The 19,577-nt window shown below is 41.1% G+C and overlaps 2 protein-coding genes across 2 annotated transcripts; one reads left to right on the forward strand and one right to left on the reverse strand.

The window, feature by feature from the left end:
• Positions 1-2,104: 2,104 nt before the first annotated feature.
• LOC131245534 (DNA replication licensing factor MCM6) lies at positions 2,105-12,678 on the forward strand. The gene is made up of 18 exons (XM_058245059.1): positions 2,105-2,266; positions 2,366-2,518; positions 2,608-2,733; positions 2,828-2,990; positions 4,315-4,508; positions 4,673-4,868; positions 4,963-5,040; positions 5,839-6,068; positions 6,323-6,437; positions 7,383-7,457; positions 7,534-7,674; positions 7,766-7,969; positions 8,066-8,227; positions 8,425-8,480; positions 8,579-8,709; positions 10,145-10,270; positions 12,016-12,146; positions 12,244-12,678. Exons 1-18 carry the CDS (start codon positions 2,190-2,192, stop codon positions 12,394-12,396), a joined length of 2,511 nt encoding a protein of 836 aa, XP_058101042.1. The 5' UTR covers positions 2,105-2,189; the 3' UTR covers positions 12,397-12,678.
• A 3,780-nt stretch (positions 12,679-16,458) lies between these two features.
• LOC131245535 (plasma membrane-associated cation-binding protein 1-like) lies at positions 16,459-18,658 on the reverse strand. The gene is made up of 5 exons (XM_058245060.1): positions 18,614-18,658; positions 18,363-18,486; positions 18,146-18,235; positions 17,910-17,994; positions 16,459-16,961 (listed from the first exon to the last, which is right to left on the reverse strand). The coding sequence occupies exons 2-5, from the start codon at positions 18,471-18,473 to the stop codon at positions 16,654-16,656; spliced, it is 594 nt and encodes a 197-aa protein (XP_058101043.1). The 5' UTR covers positions 18,474-18,486; positions 18,614-18,658; the 3' UTR covers positions 16,459-16,653.
• Positions 18,659-19,577: the final 919 nt, after the last annotated feature.

Genomic DNA, 19,577 nt, shown 5'->3' on the forward strand with positions numbered 1-19,577 from the left:
GTCTCGCTGCTCAACCTGTCAGTATCTAATCCGCGTCCTTCTCGGACAACCAACGTGAAATCACAGCTCTCCAGAGGTGGGCCCATCGATCAGTGTAAAATGGGTCATGCACGGTCCTTCGCTTGCGAGAACGATCCTTCCTGCCCTTTTGAAACGACCCTTACCTGCGTACCTCGCTTACCAGGAGCCACAAGGGTGGAATTTTCATAGATCCACCCCGTCCATTAGGTGCACTGCCTCATATTTACCATGGAACCCAAAAATCATGACCATCGAGAATTAAAGGAGGCCACAACCTTGGAAAAAGTTGGGATGAGAGCCCATCATTAATTTTGTCTAGGGCCCACGTTGGTGTTTTTGATGCCATCCGTTCCATTCATCTAATCTGATTCTTCACGGTGAAAGAACTACCTAAAAAACAGTATTCTCAGACCTAGGTGGGCCAAGAAACGTTATGGTGGGCCCTATGAGTGTTTTAACGGTGAAAGTCATTATCCCGCAGTGGTCCATTTGAAGCTTGGATATTATTCATTTTTGGGCTCATACTCTAAAGTGATCTCAAAAAATGGATGAACGGTGTGGATATAATAAACGCATCATTTTGATGCCCGTGTAACTTTGATCTCCTTTAAGCCGTCTGCACAACTCGGAGGCTCGTCAGCGCACGACAGGTACCCACACACCAGCTAGATCGCTGGTGGCTGGTACACCAGTCAATCCCCTTCCATCTGAAACACACAATCTCGAGCTTTCTATCTGTAAAATCGGGCCCCATGGTTCAGATCCAAGCGGTGGATATAATAGGTGGCCCCTCGATATGGAAAAGATCCTAACCCTTCAATACACGTTCCAACAACTAGATAGCTAAGAAAAAAAAATACAGCATGCCAACAACGGTCCACATTTAACCGGAGAATGCGATATATATTTTACAGCTAGCATCTTCCTTTGAGATGGTTCAGAAAAGACACTGGTTTAAAGGTAGGGTTTACAATGGTCAATTTCTTTTTTTTGCACGGGCCATCCATGCCGATGCCCACCGTATCGTCGGTGTCGATCAATGGCTGATGGTTCCCAATCGCACGCATGAAAAGCGGAAAAAAAAATGCAGGAACCCTTGGCAAAGCGAGCGCGGCAGGAATGGATATGACTCCTATGTTAGTTTTGAACCATTTTCTAAATGGTGGTGGCTCTTCAAACGCATTCATTAATCTAGACCATCCAAATCGCTCAACAACCCAACGGAAGATAACCGAGAACTCCACAGAAAAGATGATCCCAACAATTTGATTCTCGCTTAAATCAGGCAACTCACTACTTTGCTCCTAACCATCCATTTGATAGTGACTGATTAGATTGCCAGGGATTGCTTGGTCGGCGTGATTTTAGAGATATACTCCATCTACATATGGGCCCACAGTTTGGATGGTAGGGATAGCTCTGCATCGGCGAGACAGTCGAGCAGGATGGGTCACCACAATTCATTAAATCGCACGATACTGACAAATGAGTCGACGGATTGCGTCCTACCCCCGCCCGGACGGTAATCCATCCGAGCAGGGACTGTGGGGCCCACTGTGATTTAAGTGTTTTATCCACGCCGTTAATCGTTTTTATCAGATCATTTTAAGATATGAACCATAAAACGAGGCAGGTTCATGGATTAAGTGGACCACAAGGTGGGGATTGAACGTCCACCATTAAAAACTTCTCGCGAGCTGGAGAAGTTTCGGATCAAGCTGATATTTGTATTTTCACTTCATCCACGTCTACATGACCTTATTAATAGGTTGGATGGTAAAAAACATCACGGTGGCCCTTAGAAAGATTTCAACGGTGGATGTCATTATAACTGCAGCTTCCTTTGGTGTGGTCCCCACGAGCTGTGGAGCTGCCTCAATTTTTAAAGGCAATAAATTAAAATTATCTGATAAAAGCGATGAACGGCGTGGATAAAATAATTACATCACGGTAGGCCCCACAGAGCCTGGTAGGACGCAATCCGCGTCCTTTTAGAATGCATCCGAAGCAGCCCTGCAGGCTACAGCCCAGCATTTTGGCGGGAAACCGTTGTTCCCCGCGCTTTCCTTCCCGCCAAAAGACAGTCCTCTTCTCATCACCAGCAGCAACCTAAATTTCGAAGCTCTCTCTTCATTCCTCCCTCAAAAAATCCCCGAAAAACAGAGATAATGGACGCTTTCGGCGGTTTCTTCGTCGACGAGAAAGCCGTTCGGGTCGAAAACATCTTCTTAGAATTCCTCAAGAGGTCTCTCTCTCTCTCTCTCTCACACACACACACACACACACACACATTGTATATATGTGGCTTTAATCGCCCGTTCTCCTTTTTTTTTTTTTTTTTCAGTTTCAAGGCCGATCCGAACTCCGTCGAGGCCTTCTACGAATCCGAGATCGAGGCCATGAAATCGAAGGAATCGACGACAATGTTCATTGATTTCTCTCACGTCATGCGCTTCAATGACCTCCTCCAAAAAGCCATCTCCGAGGAGTATTTGAGGTGACTGAAACGCCCTTCTCTCATTTCGATTCCTTGCTTCCGTTTTTCCTTAAAAGGGAAAAAAAATTACGATTTTTTTCTTCATACAGATTCGAGCCGTATTTGAGGAACGCTTGCAAGCGGTTTGTAATGGAGCAGAGACCGACATTCATTGCGGACGATAACCCTAACAAGGACATCAACGTCGCCTTCTACAACATTCCTCTCTTGAAGAGGTGAATACGATCCTAATTTTGGGGCTTTTTGTGTTTGGTTCCATGTTTATTTATTTATTTATTTAAATTTGGGCTTTTATTTTTATTTTTGCAGATTGAGGGAACTGACCACAGCTGAAATCGGGAAATTGGTTTCCGTAACTGGGGTTGTGACACGGACGAGTGAGGTCCGGCCAGAGCTTCTACAAGGGACCTTCAAGTGCTTGGAATGCGGTTCCATCATCAGGAATGTCGAACAGCAGTTCAAATACACCGAGGTGCGCTCCATTCCTCAAAAATTGCAATTTACTGATTTCCGCCCTTTGATATGTTGGGATGTTTTATCGTGCTGTGCTCTGTGTGTTGGGACTGTTGTTCTTGCGGACTGCCATATACATGGTCTGTCATGGAGAATGTAGTCATTGGACGATTCTGATAATTCAATCACTGTGATTTTCATCAATTGAACATGGAACATTGCTCAATTTTTCCAGGCCACTAATCTGATGGTCACCACAGCCCGGGGGACACTGTAGATAGACTATAGCTGTGGGCTAGTCATGTTCAAAATCACTAAGTACTAAATCTAGAAGTAGTTGGACAAGCTCACCACTTGTGTTTGAAAATTGAAAATCGGTGCTCCTCTCTTGGTAATTAGGAGCCTAGGTGGGGTTATTACTCATTAGAGAAGATAGAGGATTTGCTGGTAAGTGGGCAGGCGAACATTGTTGAGGTCATTGCTATTCCTGAATGGTCAAGGATTTTTGTGAGTGAGCCATCAAGGCCTCTTCTTCTCAAGTCAGTACCATGGGAGATATCCCTCATCTTTTACTAGATTGGTGCATTAGTCTCTAGGTTAAACATTTCGTCTGTCTAGGTGTGTTGAGAGGCTAATCATGCGGCAGGCATTCTTGCTGGGGAGGGTGTGGATGCATGCCTTTTTTGTATCGGGAATTCTTTCCCTACTGGATGTAGTTCCCATTCTCTTTTCTGCAAAGTTGTTGCTTTAAAAATTTCAAATGAAAAAAATTGATAATTAATAATGACTTTAAATTTAAAATATATTAACATGGAAACATTTGGTAATTGGACTTGCCAGGTTTATTACTCAAATTGAAAAACTTGACAATGCTCTACGGAAATGAATTTCTCATTTATTCACTCAAAGTCTAATCGAGTCAATTCCACTTGGTCTGGTTTTGATTTGAAAACAAGTTTTTGGACTACAATTGATAATATGGGTCCCAATACGGATGGCCATGCGCCAACTCCCCAGATTGGAAGAACCTTAATCTTGCATAGTTAGCTGACAACATAGACCATCAGAAGAGAAATACAGCAACAGTTCACAATCAACCAAGAAAAAGGTCAAATATTATATAGCTAGGAACTTCCAATCTGGGGGATTTCTGGTGCATGGGTCATCAACGGTGAGACCCATTGCACTAATAGTTCGGATCACTGAACCATGGGATCCACTTTATAAACTGAAAACCTGAATGATACCGTACTAACTTTTGGCCTAAACATTTTATGATTGTATAATTGTTTTCCAATAGCTATTCTTTTTTCGGTAATTAATGATGTTGATTTTTGATGCAGCCTATAATTTGTGTCAATGCAACATGTCAGAAGCGGAATGGTTGGGCATTGCTTCGGCAAGAAAGTAAGTTTGCCGATTGGCAAAGGGTTCGGATGCAAGAGACCTCAAGTGAGATACCAGCTGGCTCCCTTCCACGGTCCTTGGATGTCATCCTCCGCCACGAGATTGTTGAGCAGGCTAGAGCAGGAGATACGTAAGAGAAATACTAAATTAATTGGAATTCCACATTTTCCCAAAATTTTGTTCCCATTTCAATGCCTTTGACATCCTTTGTGGAGCCTTTTCTGGGTACTCTGTTGCCCGTTACAATTTAATTTGGTTTGATGGTCTTTTTTTTTTTTTTCCTGGCTTTTGTAGGGTCATCTTCACAGGAACAGTTGTCGTCATACCAGACATAATGGCATTGGCTTCACCTGGTGAGAGGGCCGAATGCCGACGAGAAGCATCTCAGAGACAGAATGCTTCTGGTGGGCAGGAAGGTGTTAAGGGTCTTCGGGCATTGGGTGTGAGAGACCTATCATATCGTCTTGCATTCATTGCAAATTCAGTGCAGGTCAGTGCCAATTGCACTTGTGTTTCCAGAGGCACCAATGGCGATATTTCTTATTGGTCATCTACAGATTGTTTATTTGATGGTCTATGTCCAGGTGTCCAATGGTAGAAGGGACAGCGATGTTAGGAGCAGGAAGAAGGATGCTGATGAAGATGACAGCCAGCAGTTCACGGTGAGTTCTTTGACTGTAGGCTCTGCTTTTCTTTTCTTTTTTTTTAATTATAGTATGTGATTCTTCTCTGCTGATTGACATGTTAAAGAAATGGGAGCCATGCTTTCAAGTTACATGATTCACTGTCTTTATTAACGGATGACATTTGGTCAGAAAATCACCCGAGGGTTGAAACTAGACGACTATCCTTGAAAATCGATAGACGACTCTCGATGCCCTTGGTGAATGCCTTTTAATAAATAAACAAGCTTACATAGCATCACACCACTCATGAGTTATTTAGTGAAGCCTCAAAGTTCAATAACCCAACTCATTGTTGAGGTACACAGATGTCTGCCATCATACGAAAAGGTTAAAAGGACATGCTCAGGTAATTGGCTGCAAAGAATAGTAGGGAGCCCACTGATACAATGTTAAAGAATGCCTTTCACATGACAGCATGATCATCCACAAACACACTTTAATTATTGCTCATTGCCTAAAACTGGACTGGTTTACGCTTCAATGGAATAAGCATATCAACAACCAAAAGATGGACGCTTCATTCTTATATGTGACCTGATAAACATGTCAACCACCATTAGAACAAGCTTTCTATTCATGATAATGCCTAGTGTTGATGTTTGTTAATACATTAAAACATATCCATGATTTTGCAACAAGGCGCAGTTTACTAGTTTCACAGGACTCGCTTAATAAGAACTAGAGTCTGTACTGGGTTGGTGCACGGGTTGCAGTAGTCTTTCAGAAATTGATTATCTTTGCCTTGCAAATTTCCCTTTTTTATTTGTGTGGCAGGCAGAAGAGGTGGATGAAGTACAGAGGATGAAGCATACCACTGATCTTTTCAATAAGCTTGTTGACAGCATTGCCCCCACTGTTTTTGGTCACAAAGATATCAAGCGAGCAATCCTGCTTATGCTATTGGGTGGAGTACATAAGTTCACTCATGAAGGCATCAATCTAAGAGGGGACATAAATGTCTGCATTGTCGGTGATCCTAGCTGTGCAAAGTCTCAGTTCCTCAAGTATGTCTGTCAATCTAATGTTCTTTTAGTTTTCCAAACCATGTAGTATGTGCTTGTTTCAGCATAATCTCATCTGAGTGGAGATGCTTCAATTACAGCATTTGTATTGAGATCCGCATCCTCACTCTCTGCTTCATGTCCATGGCAAATTCCTTAGTCTGATTTGCCTGTTTGCTGCTGAATATGAGGTTTAGTTGGTATGACTCTTTTATTACTATTATTTATTATTAAGTAATGGACTATCCATTATGCAGGTATACTGCAAGCCTAGTTCCACGGTCTGTTTATACATCTGGAAAATCCTCCTCTGCAGCAGGGTTGACAGCAACTGTGGCCAAGGAGCCAGAAACTGGGGAGTTCTGTATTGAGGTAATGGCGTTTACTGATTGCAATTCCTTTCATCTCAATTCTTTTAGAAAATAAATTTAATATGGTTACCGAAAATAGATCTCAAGTTTCCCAAAGCCTTTTCTTTAATGATGCTTATATTGCATTTTCCCTAGTTTCACCTTTGTTTCTCCCATATCTTAAGTTTTCTGGGAAAAGGGAATTTAGTGCATCTCTTAGTTATGTTTCTGGAAATGTTTTGTCCCCGCATCCCACGGGCTACCCCACTCGAGCCCGGCGTGAAAATGCCCCTGCATTAATCACCCCCGGTTAGGAGTCTCGAACACGAGACCTCCCGCTCTGATACCAATTTGATGCAGGACAATTAACCACTTACTCTAAAAGCTCGAACTGTTAGAGTATGACAAATTAATCCTTTTATCTCATAGCCCAGGCCCCACATCGCATGGGTTAGGACCTCAACCGAACCCCCCTTGTGGGCCCCAAATCACATGGGTACCGCCTCACACGGGTCGCCCACCCCGAGTGTGTCCCCGCATCCCACAGGTTACCCCACTCGAGCCCGGTGTGAAATACGCATTAATCACCCCCGGTGAGGAGTCTCGATAACGGGACTTTCCCGGTGGGCTCCAAATCACATGGGTCACCCACCTCGAGTGTGTCCCTGCATCCCACGGGCTATCCCACTTGAGCCCTGTGTGAAAATGCCCCTGCATTACTAACTCATGAACAAGCTATGGAAAACCTTCCAATTTGTATTTGGTTGCCTAGGAATGGAGTATGGCTTTCATTTGAATCGTACATGATTTAGTACCTAGGTTCTACTTGGCTTGTTGATTTTGTGGAATAAGTTATTTTCATCTGACATAAAATTGGACATATTTGTGTCGTGGAGATCTCAATTCTCTAGTTTTAGATAATTGGCTGATTGCCAACCTAAGTGAACTTCTTTTCAACCAATTGCAGGCGGGTGCACTAATGCTGGCTGATAATGGCGTATGTTGCATTGATGAATTTGATAAAATGGACATCAGAGACCAGGTACTTCTTTTTCCCTTTCTAGCATTTGCATCTCCAGCAAGTTTCAGTTTGGAGTTCTGACTTTTTGTGATTAAAGGTTGCCATTCACGAGGCCATGGAACAGCAGACCATAAGCATCACAAAAGCAGGCATACAGGCTACACTAAATGCTAGAACATCCATTTTAGCAGCTGCTAACCCCACTGGTGGGCGATACGACAAATCGAAACCACTCAAGGTGAAAAATCTCAGCATAAAAAATCACCTATCTGCCTGTAGTCTTATGCAATTTAGAAAACGGAAGTTGATCCTTTCCTTTTGTTTTTCAGTACAACGTGGCCCTCCCTCCTGCCATTCTTTCAAGATTTGATCTGGTGTATGTTATGATTGATGAGCCAGATGATAAAATAGATTACGACATTGCACACCACATCGTGAGAGTTCATCAGAAGCGTGAAGAGGCGCTTGCTCCAGCATTCACCACTGCACAACTGAAGCGTTACATTGCATATGCTAAGACTCTGAAACCCAAGGTTTGTTTAGTTTCCTTTCAAATAAGCTTTGTTTTCTTGAGACAAGATTGATTCTATTGTTCCATCCACCTGCTAACAGATATCTAATTCATGCAGCTAAGCTCGGAAGCTAGAAAAGTGCTGGTAGATAAATATGTAGCTCTTCGCAGAGGTGATACAGCTCCTGGAAGTAGAGTTGCTTATCGAATGACAGTTAGACAACTGGAGGCATTGATCAGGTTGTCTGAAGCCATTGCCCGAAGTTGCTTGGAGCCCCTGGTATGCTAAGAAGCATGTACTCTGGTACTAATGTTATGTATGCGTATTAGATTCCTTTCAGCTCAAATTCCAATCCTCCTCTCCTTTGAATCCAATATTTGGGCTGTTAATTAGAACTGGATTGTTATTGGTCTGAAAATTTGAACCCCTCATGTTGTTGCAATCATGTTATTCATTAGCTACCTGGGTGTTTATAGGTGCAGGAAAAACATGTACTAGTGGCAGTGAGACTGCTACAAACATCCATAATCAGGCAAGAAGATTTCAGCACATACACAATCTGCTTTGTGTTCATCTTATGTCCATAGAATTCATGGGTGTTTTTTTTTTTTTTTAAAAATCTACTTATAGTGTTGAATCAAGCGAGATTGATCTGTCTGATTTTCAAGAAGAAGATGGTGGTGAAGGAAATAGAGGCGCTGATCAACACGATGCTCCTCCACCAAGTACAGCCGATCCAGGGCCAGCTTCAGAGAATGGAGGTGAGCTGAAAGTCTAATGTCTTCGTTAGTGGGGCATTCGGATTGTAAGTTACTTTACATAAGTTACTTGTGCCTTAAGTAGCTTATCTTGGTTTCTACTTATTCAACAGATGAGTATGTTCGGTGAACAACATACTTATCAACCAAAAAGTTAAAAAGTATGTTTCGTTTCCAACATCACATAAGTACTCATTCCTCATGTTTGTTTGGTCCACCCTTAATATCCACCATCCATCATGTGACCCAACTTTTGATGTGGACCATTCATTATGTTGGGCCCACCTTGGCCCCGTCCTTTGTGTGGGGCCTACCTTCAACATGGACCATCCACCTTGTGAGGCCCACCTTCGATGTGGGCTATCCATCATTTGGGGCCCATCTTGGATGTGGGTTGTCCATCATGCAAGCCCACCTTTATTGTGGACTGTCCATCATGCAGGACCCAATTTTGAAGTGGGTCGTTCATCAAGTGAGACTGACCGTCCTCATTTTGGGCCACCTCAATATGGGTAATTTATCATGTGGGGCCCACCTTTAATATCCACCGCCCATCATATAGAGCCCACCTTTGATGTGGACTGTTCATGTGGGTGCTACCTTCAATGTGAGCCGTCCATGCAGGGCCCACCTTGGATGTGGGCCATTCATCATCCACACTTTTGATGTGGGTCATACATCATTTGGGGCCCACCTTTGATATGGACCATCCATCATGTGGGCTCCACCTTTGATGTGGGCCATCCATCATCCGGGGCCTGCTTGGATGTGGACCATTCATCATTAGGGGCTGACCTTTGATGTGGACCGTCCATCATGTAGGACCCATCTTGATGCGGGTCATCCATCATGTAGGGCCCACCTTGATGTGGGTTGCCCGTCATGTGGGGCCACCTTCAATATCCACCACTCATGTGGAGCACACCTTTGACATGGGCTGTCCATCATGTGGGCCCCACCTTTAATGTGGGTCATAAATCATGGGGAGCTTGCTTTGGATGTGGACTATTCATTATGTCCACTCATTATTAGGGGCCTACCTTTGATGTGGACAATCCATTATGCGGGCACACCTTGATGTGAATCATCCATAATGTGGCCTCCACCGTTGATGTGGACCATCCATTGTGTGGGCCCCACCTTTGATATGGACCATCCACTATGTGTGGCCTGCCTTTGATGTGGACCACTCATCATGTGGAGCCTCCTTTGATATGGACCATCCATCACATGGAGAGAAGTAGAAAAGCTAAGAAGTTTTAAAAAACAAAAAAAAAAAAAACTTGTGGAGACAACTTTCATCACGGAAGTTACTTTTAAATGGTGCTTATCAAACCAACTTTAAAAATATACTTATTGGGTGGTATCCAAATGGGCCCTTAATGTATCCAGCTCCAGCTTTCTCACTGGAACTAATATTATCTTTCTGATATTGTAGGAAATGGTGAAGGGCCTGGGAGTCAACAGAAGAAGAAACTAGTAATAACCGAAGAGCATTTTCAGAGAGTTACTCAAGCTCTGGTGATGCGGCTTCGTCAGCATGAGGAATCTGTAATGCAAGATGGTATACCACATGCACCCTTGCCATCTCCGTTTTCTTTCTTATTGCCATCTTTGTTTAGCTGTCATGATGACCTCTAGTTCATGAAATGCAATAACTATTGTCAACCTAGAAAGTTCCTAGTCAGATGAAGCTGGCTCTGGGGCAACTGATTGGCTACTTCAGCGCTTACAAAAATAAGTGCAGCAGTTGATCTTTATTAATTCACATGCATGTACACAAAGCATCTGCAGCCTCACTAATTGGCCCACAGACTAGAGCTGAAAGTCGGGCGGGTTCAACCCGACCTACCCGTGACAGACCTGACATCGGGTTGGGCTCGGGCACAATGCATCGGGTTCGGTCTCGGGCTTGGGCTATATAAACACCAACCTGATAAAACTTGGGTCGGGCTTGGGTTGAAGTCTTGGGTTGCCCGACCCAACCCGAACCTGATCGATATATAAGTTACTTGTAAATTATAGTTGAGTGCGGATCGTCTGTGTTGAAGGCACAGGAAATTCCAGTGCTGTTGGATTTCATTAGTCTGCGTCATTTTTTATGACTCAAGCTAATAAGATATGCCGGATTTCTCTCTCCCAAATAGATTGCGTGTTATACAACATGACTTTTAAAGTAGTAGTTGTCCTATATTTTAGCTTGTTTATTTATAAAAAAGTGAAGTTCTTTACGATTAATAACTGCATATATAATTAATAAAATCATACGTAAAAAAAAAAAAGATGTATATTGAAAATATAGACTAATATGATTACGAAAATATTATCATGTATCCAACCGACCAACCCAACTGAGCCCGCTTGGGTTGGGCTTGGGTTAGGGTTGAGGTATAGGAACCTTGGGTCGGGCTAGGGTTGAGCACCAACCCGACCCAACCCGCCCGACTTTCATCCCTACCACAGACAGGCACCATATACCTAAAGTTTATCAAGGAATGATCGCCCACACCCACTGCATGTAACATTCACATGCAAACCAGAAGGCATTCCAACATCTACAGGGGGGACATTCAACCTATGCATAAGATGGGTGGCCCCACCATGAAGATCACCTAGTACAAATATCAAGCTGAGAGCTGGTACAAAAACAGTAGACATTTTGAATCGGACCTGCCAATGGTCTTAGTTCAACATACAGGTCTGGCCTGCCCAATGAGTAGAGCAGCCTATTTTGCACCAGGTAATCTTCATAGTCTGGACCACCTCATGCACGGCTCTGATGTCCCATATGTAATTTGTCGGCATGACAACCCATTGAATCAATGATTGTTGGTGACCATGCCTCAAGTTTGTTTCACCAATCATAGAATTATAGTAATACATCATATGTGCATGCATATAAATCTGAAGTATACCAGGTGATGGAAATTTGAGGACTCAAATCTGCCCAAGAGTGGACAGAAGGGAAGAGGTGAACAAGCTCCACGCCAAACGGCATATTCATTTATTATAAAAAGAGAAGCATGTGAACGCTCATTGCAGACTGTTTATAACCCAATTTTAACTTAACAACAATCTCAACCCTTCAATCTAATCTTAGCCATCATTAGAATAAGATAACAAATGACCCTAGTTCTAATGAAGAGGTAGTAAAATACTGCTAAGCTCCCATCATGGTCATGTTCAATGTTTGGAAATGAGTAATAATTCGTTTTATTCTCTGCAGTGATAATCTTGGGCTTGTTGGAATGTAGTCAATAAGCTATCAAATACCAGTTTTGTGAATCCGTGGCTTGTCTATTTTTACAGGAAGTGGGTTGGCTGGTATGAAGCAGAAGGATTTGATTGTTTGGTACGTGGAACAGCAGAACACCCAAGGAGCCTACAGTTCCTCAGAGGAGGTGGTGGAAGAGGTCAAATGCATCAGGGCCATCATAGAGGTAAAAAACCAACTGAAGATCGCAAGAAATCAAGAGCATCAATTCTCTACCATAACTGAAAAAAACTAACTGATCTTACATTCGCCTCGCAATGCAGAGATTGATACAAAAGGAAGGACATTTGATTGTTATAGACGATGGAAGGAGTTCAGCACCAGCACCAGCAGCTGAGGGTGAAGAAGCAAGGGAGCCGTCTTCGTCTAGTGAGAGAAGGATTTTAGCTGTGGCCCCGAATTATGTTATTGATTGAAGTAAACATGATTAATCTTGTCCGCTTATTTAACAACAAGAAATCATGCTGCAATTTTAAGCCCTACTGCTCATGATCTCTACTAGCTGCTTGCTGAAACCTTGGTCCATTTTTTAAGAAAATCCAAAGAAGCAAATCCTATTGTCGCAGTTGTCAGGAGGTCGTCTTTCTTGTAATGGATGTCTTGGTTTGTCTCAAAGCAGATTTGAGTTTTTGAGTATGGAATGTTTTGGATCATTAGAATGTGTCCTTCCCGTTGAATTGAGGTGGTTCCGTTGATGGCTTGTTGACTATAGATTCTGGACCGTTGCCTATATATATATATAGAGAGAGAGAGAGAGAGAGAGAGAGATGCTCACTTTCTTACGTGAGCACCCGGGCACACCTTTGCACACGATTCACGTGATGCAGCACCCCTAGAAACCTCAAAAGCTCAACTTTCAGCCCGATACAAAACTCTTGTACGCCACTGCAGAAGGAAACAATTTCTTCCTTGATTTGCATTTCCTCCCAGCCCAGCCAGCAATTAGTAATAAAGTAACAAGTTAAAGAAAAAATTACAATGTACGGACTTATATCTGTGCTATGAACACACATAGCTAATGCATATACATAGCTAATGCATATATATATATATATATATATATATATATAGAGTCATGCTCCCCTGCGCACCTATGCACGTGCGCACCTTTGCACACGTGTCATGGGTGTCTAATCTGAACGGTCCATGTGATGTGGAATCCCATGAAGCACCCTGCGATAAATTTTCACCCTGATCTAAAATTCTGGTGGGCCATAGAAAAGAGAAATGCAAATCAAGGGAGGAAACTGTTTTCATTTTTCATGGCCAGCAAACTTTTAGATCAAAGTAAAACTTGGTCCTGGGGGCTTTCACGAGGTGCTGCTTCACATTAACGATTCAGATTTTGGATCCACATCACATACGATGGGTTCTCAAAAAAGTTCGTATGCAGTACGTAAGAACCAGTTCGCAGGTGAGCGTTTTCCTATATATATATATATATATATATAGAGTCATGCTCCCCTACGCACGTGCGCACCTTTGCACACGTGTCATGGGTGTCTAATCTGAACGGTCCATGTGATGCTGAATTCCATGAAACCCTATGTGACAAACTTTCACCCTGATCTAAAATTCTGTTGGGCCATAGCAAAGAGAAATGCAAATCAAGGGAGGAAAATGTTTTCATTTTTGATGGGCCATCAAAGTTTTAGATCAAAGTAAAACTTGGGTCCTGGAGGTTTCACTAGGTGCTGTTTCACATAAACAGTTCAGATTTTGGATCCACATCAGGTAGGATGGGTTCTCAAAAAAGTGGTACGTAGTACGTACGAACTGGTTCGCAGGTGAGCGTTTCCGTGTGTGTGTGTTGTATATATATATATATATATATATATATATATATATAGAGTCATGCTCCCCTGCGCACCTACGCACGTGCGCACCTTTGCACACGTGTCATGGGTGTCTAATCTGAACGGTCCATGTGATGCGGAATCCCATGACACCCCCTACAATAAATTTTCACCCTGATCTAAAATTCTGGTGGGCCATAGCAAAGAGAAATGCAAATCAAGGGAGGAAACTGTTTTCATTTTTCATGGCCCATCAAACTTTTAGATCAAAGTAAAACTTGGTCCTGGGGGGTTTCACGAGGTGCTGCTTCACATGAATGGTTCAGATTTTGGATCCACATCACGTATGATGGGTTCTCAAAAAAGTTCGTATGTAGTATGTACGAACCAGTTCGCAGGTGAGCGTTTTCCTATATATATATGCATTAGAAACTCTAATGTAAATACCTTTGTACACTTTGTATTAGAAAAAAATTACAATCAAACAAATATACTACAATTACAAAATCATCCATCTAATTGCACTTATATTCTAAAATTGCTGTAACTCTTTCTTTTATATACATGGTCAAAGAGTTAACAAGGTAAATGCCTTAAAATATAAAAAACGCTTACCTACTTTTGTAGTAATAAAGAACATGGACAAAACTACTTAATGTAGAAGTGATCCACCCCATCCATTAGGTTCCCTGCCATCGACTTGTTACAGAGCTAAAAAATCAAGCGGATTCAACACTAATGCAAGCCACACCAAGGAAAACAGTTAGAATGGGAAGTCACACCATTAAAATCGTCCAATTTTTGTGTGGGGTTTTCCATGGTGCGTATATACCATCCAATCCACTCATCTGAAGTACTGCACTAGGATAAATGGAATCCCTGAAATTTACGACATCATAAGACTCATGTGAGTCACACATGCACGGAAGCGGATTGCGTACTGAGTAACCCAGTACAATTAGCGTAATGAGTAAACTTTGTGAGGTTCATCATGATTTATGTATTTTATCCACTCGGTTCATCTATTTTATGGGATAATTTTAGAATTCTAGATCAAAAATGAAGTATATCCAACGCTCAAATGGGCCACACCACAGGAAACAATGTGAATTGAAGATCTATCGTTGAAAAATTCTTGGGGGCCACAGAAGTTTTGGATCAAGCTTATTTTTATGTTTTCCCTTCATCCATGTTTGTAAGATTGTTTGAACAGTTTGGATGACAAATCAACATCACCGTGGGGCCTAACAAGGTTTCAACGGTGGAAATTATTATTCCCACTGTTTCCAGTAGTATGATATGCTTGATCTTTGGATATTCTTTAATTTTGGGCTCAACGCCTTCAATTATATGGAAAAACGGATGGACTGCGTGGATAGACTACGTACATTCACGGTGGGGCCAACTGAGTTACGATCAGAGCGTACTGAGTTACTCAGTACGCAATCCGATTTCCAGATGCACCTTTATCTATATCTACACACACTTATTAATCTTCTTAGCGGATTGCGTCCTACTCCGCCTGGACAGTAATCCGTTCAGGCAGGGGCTCTATGTGGCCCACCGTGATGTATGGGTTTTATCCACGCTGTCCATCTATTTTTCCAGATCGTTTTAAGTTATTAGCTAATAAGGCAAATTCAATGCTCAAGTGGACCACACAACAAAAAGCAGGGCAGTGGTACTGACAACCACCGTTGAAACCTTCCCAGGGGCCACCGTTATGTTTATTTGTCATCCAACCTGTTCACAGAGTTATATAAACATGAATAAAGGGAAAAACACAAATATCAGCTTGATCCAAAACTTCTCCCTTGTTTGGCCTCGATCCAAAACATCAGGCCAATCCAACACTTAAAGTGGGCCACCCTATAAAATTACACCTAAAAAACCTCTAAATTCACAACGGAATACCGTGATTTTTTAATGATTCTTTCATCTTGAGGCAGTAGGCACAGACGAATTAATCCAAGCAATGTGCAGATTATACATCGATATCTACATCGTGTATAGAGGGTACTTTTGCGCATATAGTCAATTAGAATATTAATAAGTTTCTTAATGTAATTATCATTTAATATAAGTGTACTAAAATTTTCCACTAGATCACTTTAATTTTCCCATATGTCACTGCCCAATGGGGCCCACACGGAGTGGTCTAATGGTAGGAGCCGTCCATTTTATGGTCACTATGCTATACAGACACCATAAGAAAGTTATGCTGAATGGACGACAGTGACCATCATCGTCTACATATGCATTTAATATAATTTAAAACATGAAAGAAAATTTTCGATGGCCCGCATTCAACACTAAAACTCAAAGGTTAGGATCATTACTGAATGATTATGAGAAAGCAGCTTATTTATATAGTAACAAGAATATGGACAGTTCATATCATTGGACCATCTTAGCATGTGACTGACTTGAACTGTCCACAGACTCTTCCTACAATAAACAAACACTCAAGTGAAATTCATCTACAGATTGTGATGGCCCCAATCATCTGTTCAACTTAATTAAGTTTCTTAAGGTGGGCATTGATTATAGCATAGGCAAGAGCCCATGTACGTCGTGGACAGTTCTGATCATCTGATCACTCAACATGTGGGACCCAGTACATGGTCACATATGCTGGATCCCGAGTTCCAACAGAGGAAAAAGAACTCCATATCCAAGTCAGGCATAAAAGAAGATTAGTGATAATAAGATACTGAAAACACTAGCTATGAGAAAGGAAAGAAGACATCCATGCATAGAAAGAAAACAGTAACCCAAAGAGAAAAGGGGAAAAAAGAAAAAGAAGGAAAGAATAACTACTCATGTGACAAAGGTAGTTAGTTTCCTAGAAGGAGACAGACCATGAGATCAAGATCTCTATGGCTTTGGTATTTCTTCCTCTTCCTTGACCTTTGATGGCTCCACCAGTTCCATCACAATTTCAGATTTTTCTTTCTCTATTTCTTCCTCCCTGTTCTTTTCCTCCACGTTCTTCTCTTTCTCTTCCTCTTCTTCTACTCCAATTTCCTTCTCCTTGCTAGCTTCTGAAATTGTTGCTTGTACTTCTTTCTCTTCTGTACTGAATAAGTCATACACCATCTCAAAAACATATACGATTGGGCCTGAAACTGCCATAGGCCCGTATTTTGAAGATGCTTCATAGACTTGTTTGGATCCTGGAAAGTCTGCCGATAATAAATGAAAAGATCGATTAATTACATATTAAGTTTCTTGTACTCTAAAATCGATACTTATATTGGATATTTCCAGGCCACTCAATCACTTAAAATATGAATCAATTTTACTCAGTGACCTCCAGAACACATCCAATATTTATATTAATCCTAAAATACACACGTATAAGAGTCTAAGGTTGCCACCTTCATAGGAAATCAATGTTCCGAAAATTTAAATGACATGTGGACCATACATGTTTATAGGAATGCTAGCATCCCACCCTCATGGGAAATTAATGTGCCAAAACTTCTAATTAATAATGCATGGAAAACACGCACGATCATAGGAATGCTAGCATCTACAAGTGTACGGGGAATTAACATCCCTGAAGCCTTTAAATGACGCGTGGACCACACAAGTTTATAGCCAAGCTAGTGCCATTAGCTTCATGGAAAATAAACGTCCCTAAAGCTTTTAAATGACACGTGGCTAATTAATCATCAATTTGGACCGTCCATTCATTCCACGCCAACCGTGGCTTTTATGACTGAAAAGCGCTCAAATGCCATTTCCGTGAAAAAGCCGTGCCAGTGATCTTTGCTCATTAAAGATATTATAAGACCATAGAAATATGGCTGTCCTTTGATATAATTCTAGAACCAAACTTTCATTCTATAAAATAGTTAAACCTTAGTCTACATGATGATTTCGCTCGAAATCGTGAGCCTATCCAACTTTCTAAGTCCAAGTAAGATTTGATTGATAGTATAAAATTACGTTCTCTATTTTATTACTTACAATACTCCGTTGCATATTTAAAATGCTATATAAAATTCTATACAGCATATTTCAAAATTTAATATTTTATCATTTCTAAAATTAATTATGTTTTTAAAATTTACAAGTAGAAGGGAAAAATAAGGAGACAAAAAGAGGAAGAAACTATCCATTTATACCAATTTTTACTAATTCCTCCAAGAAATTATGAACTGCTGCTGAGTTCTTCTTGATTCCAGCATCCTTTCGTTCCTTCACAATTGTCTATAAAAAATAGTTAGTAATATCCAATAAAAACAGGGGAATGGAACTGATGGTAGAAGAAAGGTTATATGTATAAAAAACATAGGGTGCATGTATCATTTCACCAAGAAATATTACCATATGGTCCAATTTTAAAAAAGAAATACCTGACCTTAATTTCAGTGGATGAAGCTTCAAAGATTTCAATTACTTTGGGTTGGAGTTCTGCTTTCTTCTCTTCGAACTCCTTGTTGATGGTTTCCTTAATACACACATAAAAGAAAATTTTTAGAAGAGAGGATTTATTTCAGAATTTAAAAAATAAAAATAAAATAAAATAATAATAATAATAATAATAAAAGAATCAAAGAGAAAGGAAGAAAAACCACCTTGGAATCATCAAATGATTTGCATGCTTGTTCAGCAGCAGCTTTTTGTGTACTGTTTTTCTCAAAGATCTTCTTGATCTTGGAAAGAACCTTGGATATCCAGTTACCCATTTCTCCGTATGCTCCAAAAAATTTAAAAAATACAGATAAAAATATCTAAGAAGAAATGAAGAGTTGAAATTAAGAAATTTGCAGTAATAATAAATAATAATAGCAACATGTATATATGTGAATATAATATAGTTTTCATACGAGAAATGGAAAGAGAGAAGCGGTGTAAGCTTTGCTCGCTCTTACCTCAAGAACGATTTGCCAACTGTCTGTACCAGGTACCTTGGCCTTGCAGGTATATATATATATGGATATGCGTCCGAAAGGCCCAACGGATTCGAATTTAATTACGTAAAAAGCCTATAGAATTTTACCAAAAGAAGCTCATAAAGAAATCTGATTTCACTAAACAGTGCCTTGAGTTTTATAAAAGTTACAACGGGTGCTTATGCAGGTGAAATGTCATATCATCCTCGTCTACTTTTTTTCGTTTATCTAAAATATGGAGTTAAAGCATTTTCGCGGTGTATCCCTGACTGTGGGGCCCACAGTGATGTATGTGTATTATATCTGTGCCGTTCATCCGCTTTGAAAACTCAATTTAGGACATGATCCAAAAACTTTAAGCAAATCCAAGTCTTATGTAGACCACACCACCGGAAACGGTGGTTGTTGACTACCCACCATTAAAAAATTATTGGGGATCACTGGAATGTTTATTTTCCATCCAAACTGTTTATAAGGTCACAGATACTTGGATGAAGGGACCACATAAATATCGGCTTGATCCAAAATTTACAGGGCCCACAAAAATATTTTAATAGTCATTCACCACTTTTCTATGGTGTAGTCCACCTTAGAAAAGGATATGCTTAGTTTTTGGGATCCTGGCATAACATGAGTTTTCAAAACAGATGGACGGTATGGATTTAAGGAACATACATCACGGTGGGCCCGACAGTCAAGGATCCACCGAAGCCTATCCCTTTGAGACCACGGTGTGTGAGACATCCAACCCTTTCAGCAGCCTCACATCACAATAATGTTAGATGAACAGTGACTCAAGCCTATCATCATGTGGGCCTCGCCCAAGGTCAGCCTGATTTTTGGTACATCCAAACACCACGGTGGAATTACTGTTGGACTGTTTGGATGCCAAACACA

Source organism: Magnolia sinica, chromosome 5 (genome assembly GCF_029962835.1).
Source record: "Magnolia sinica isolate HGM2019 chromosome 5, MsV1, whole genome shotgun sequence".
Classification (NCBI taxonomy): domain Eukaryota; kingdom Viridiplantae; phylum Streptophyta; class Magnoliopsida; order Magnoliales; family Magnoliaceae; genus Magnolia; species Magnolia sinica.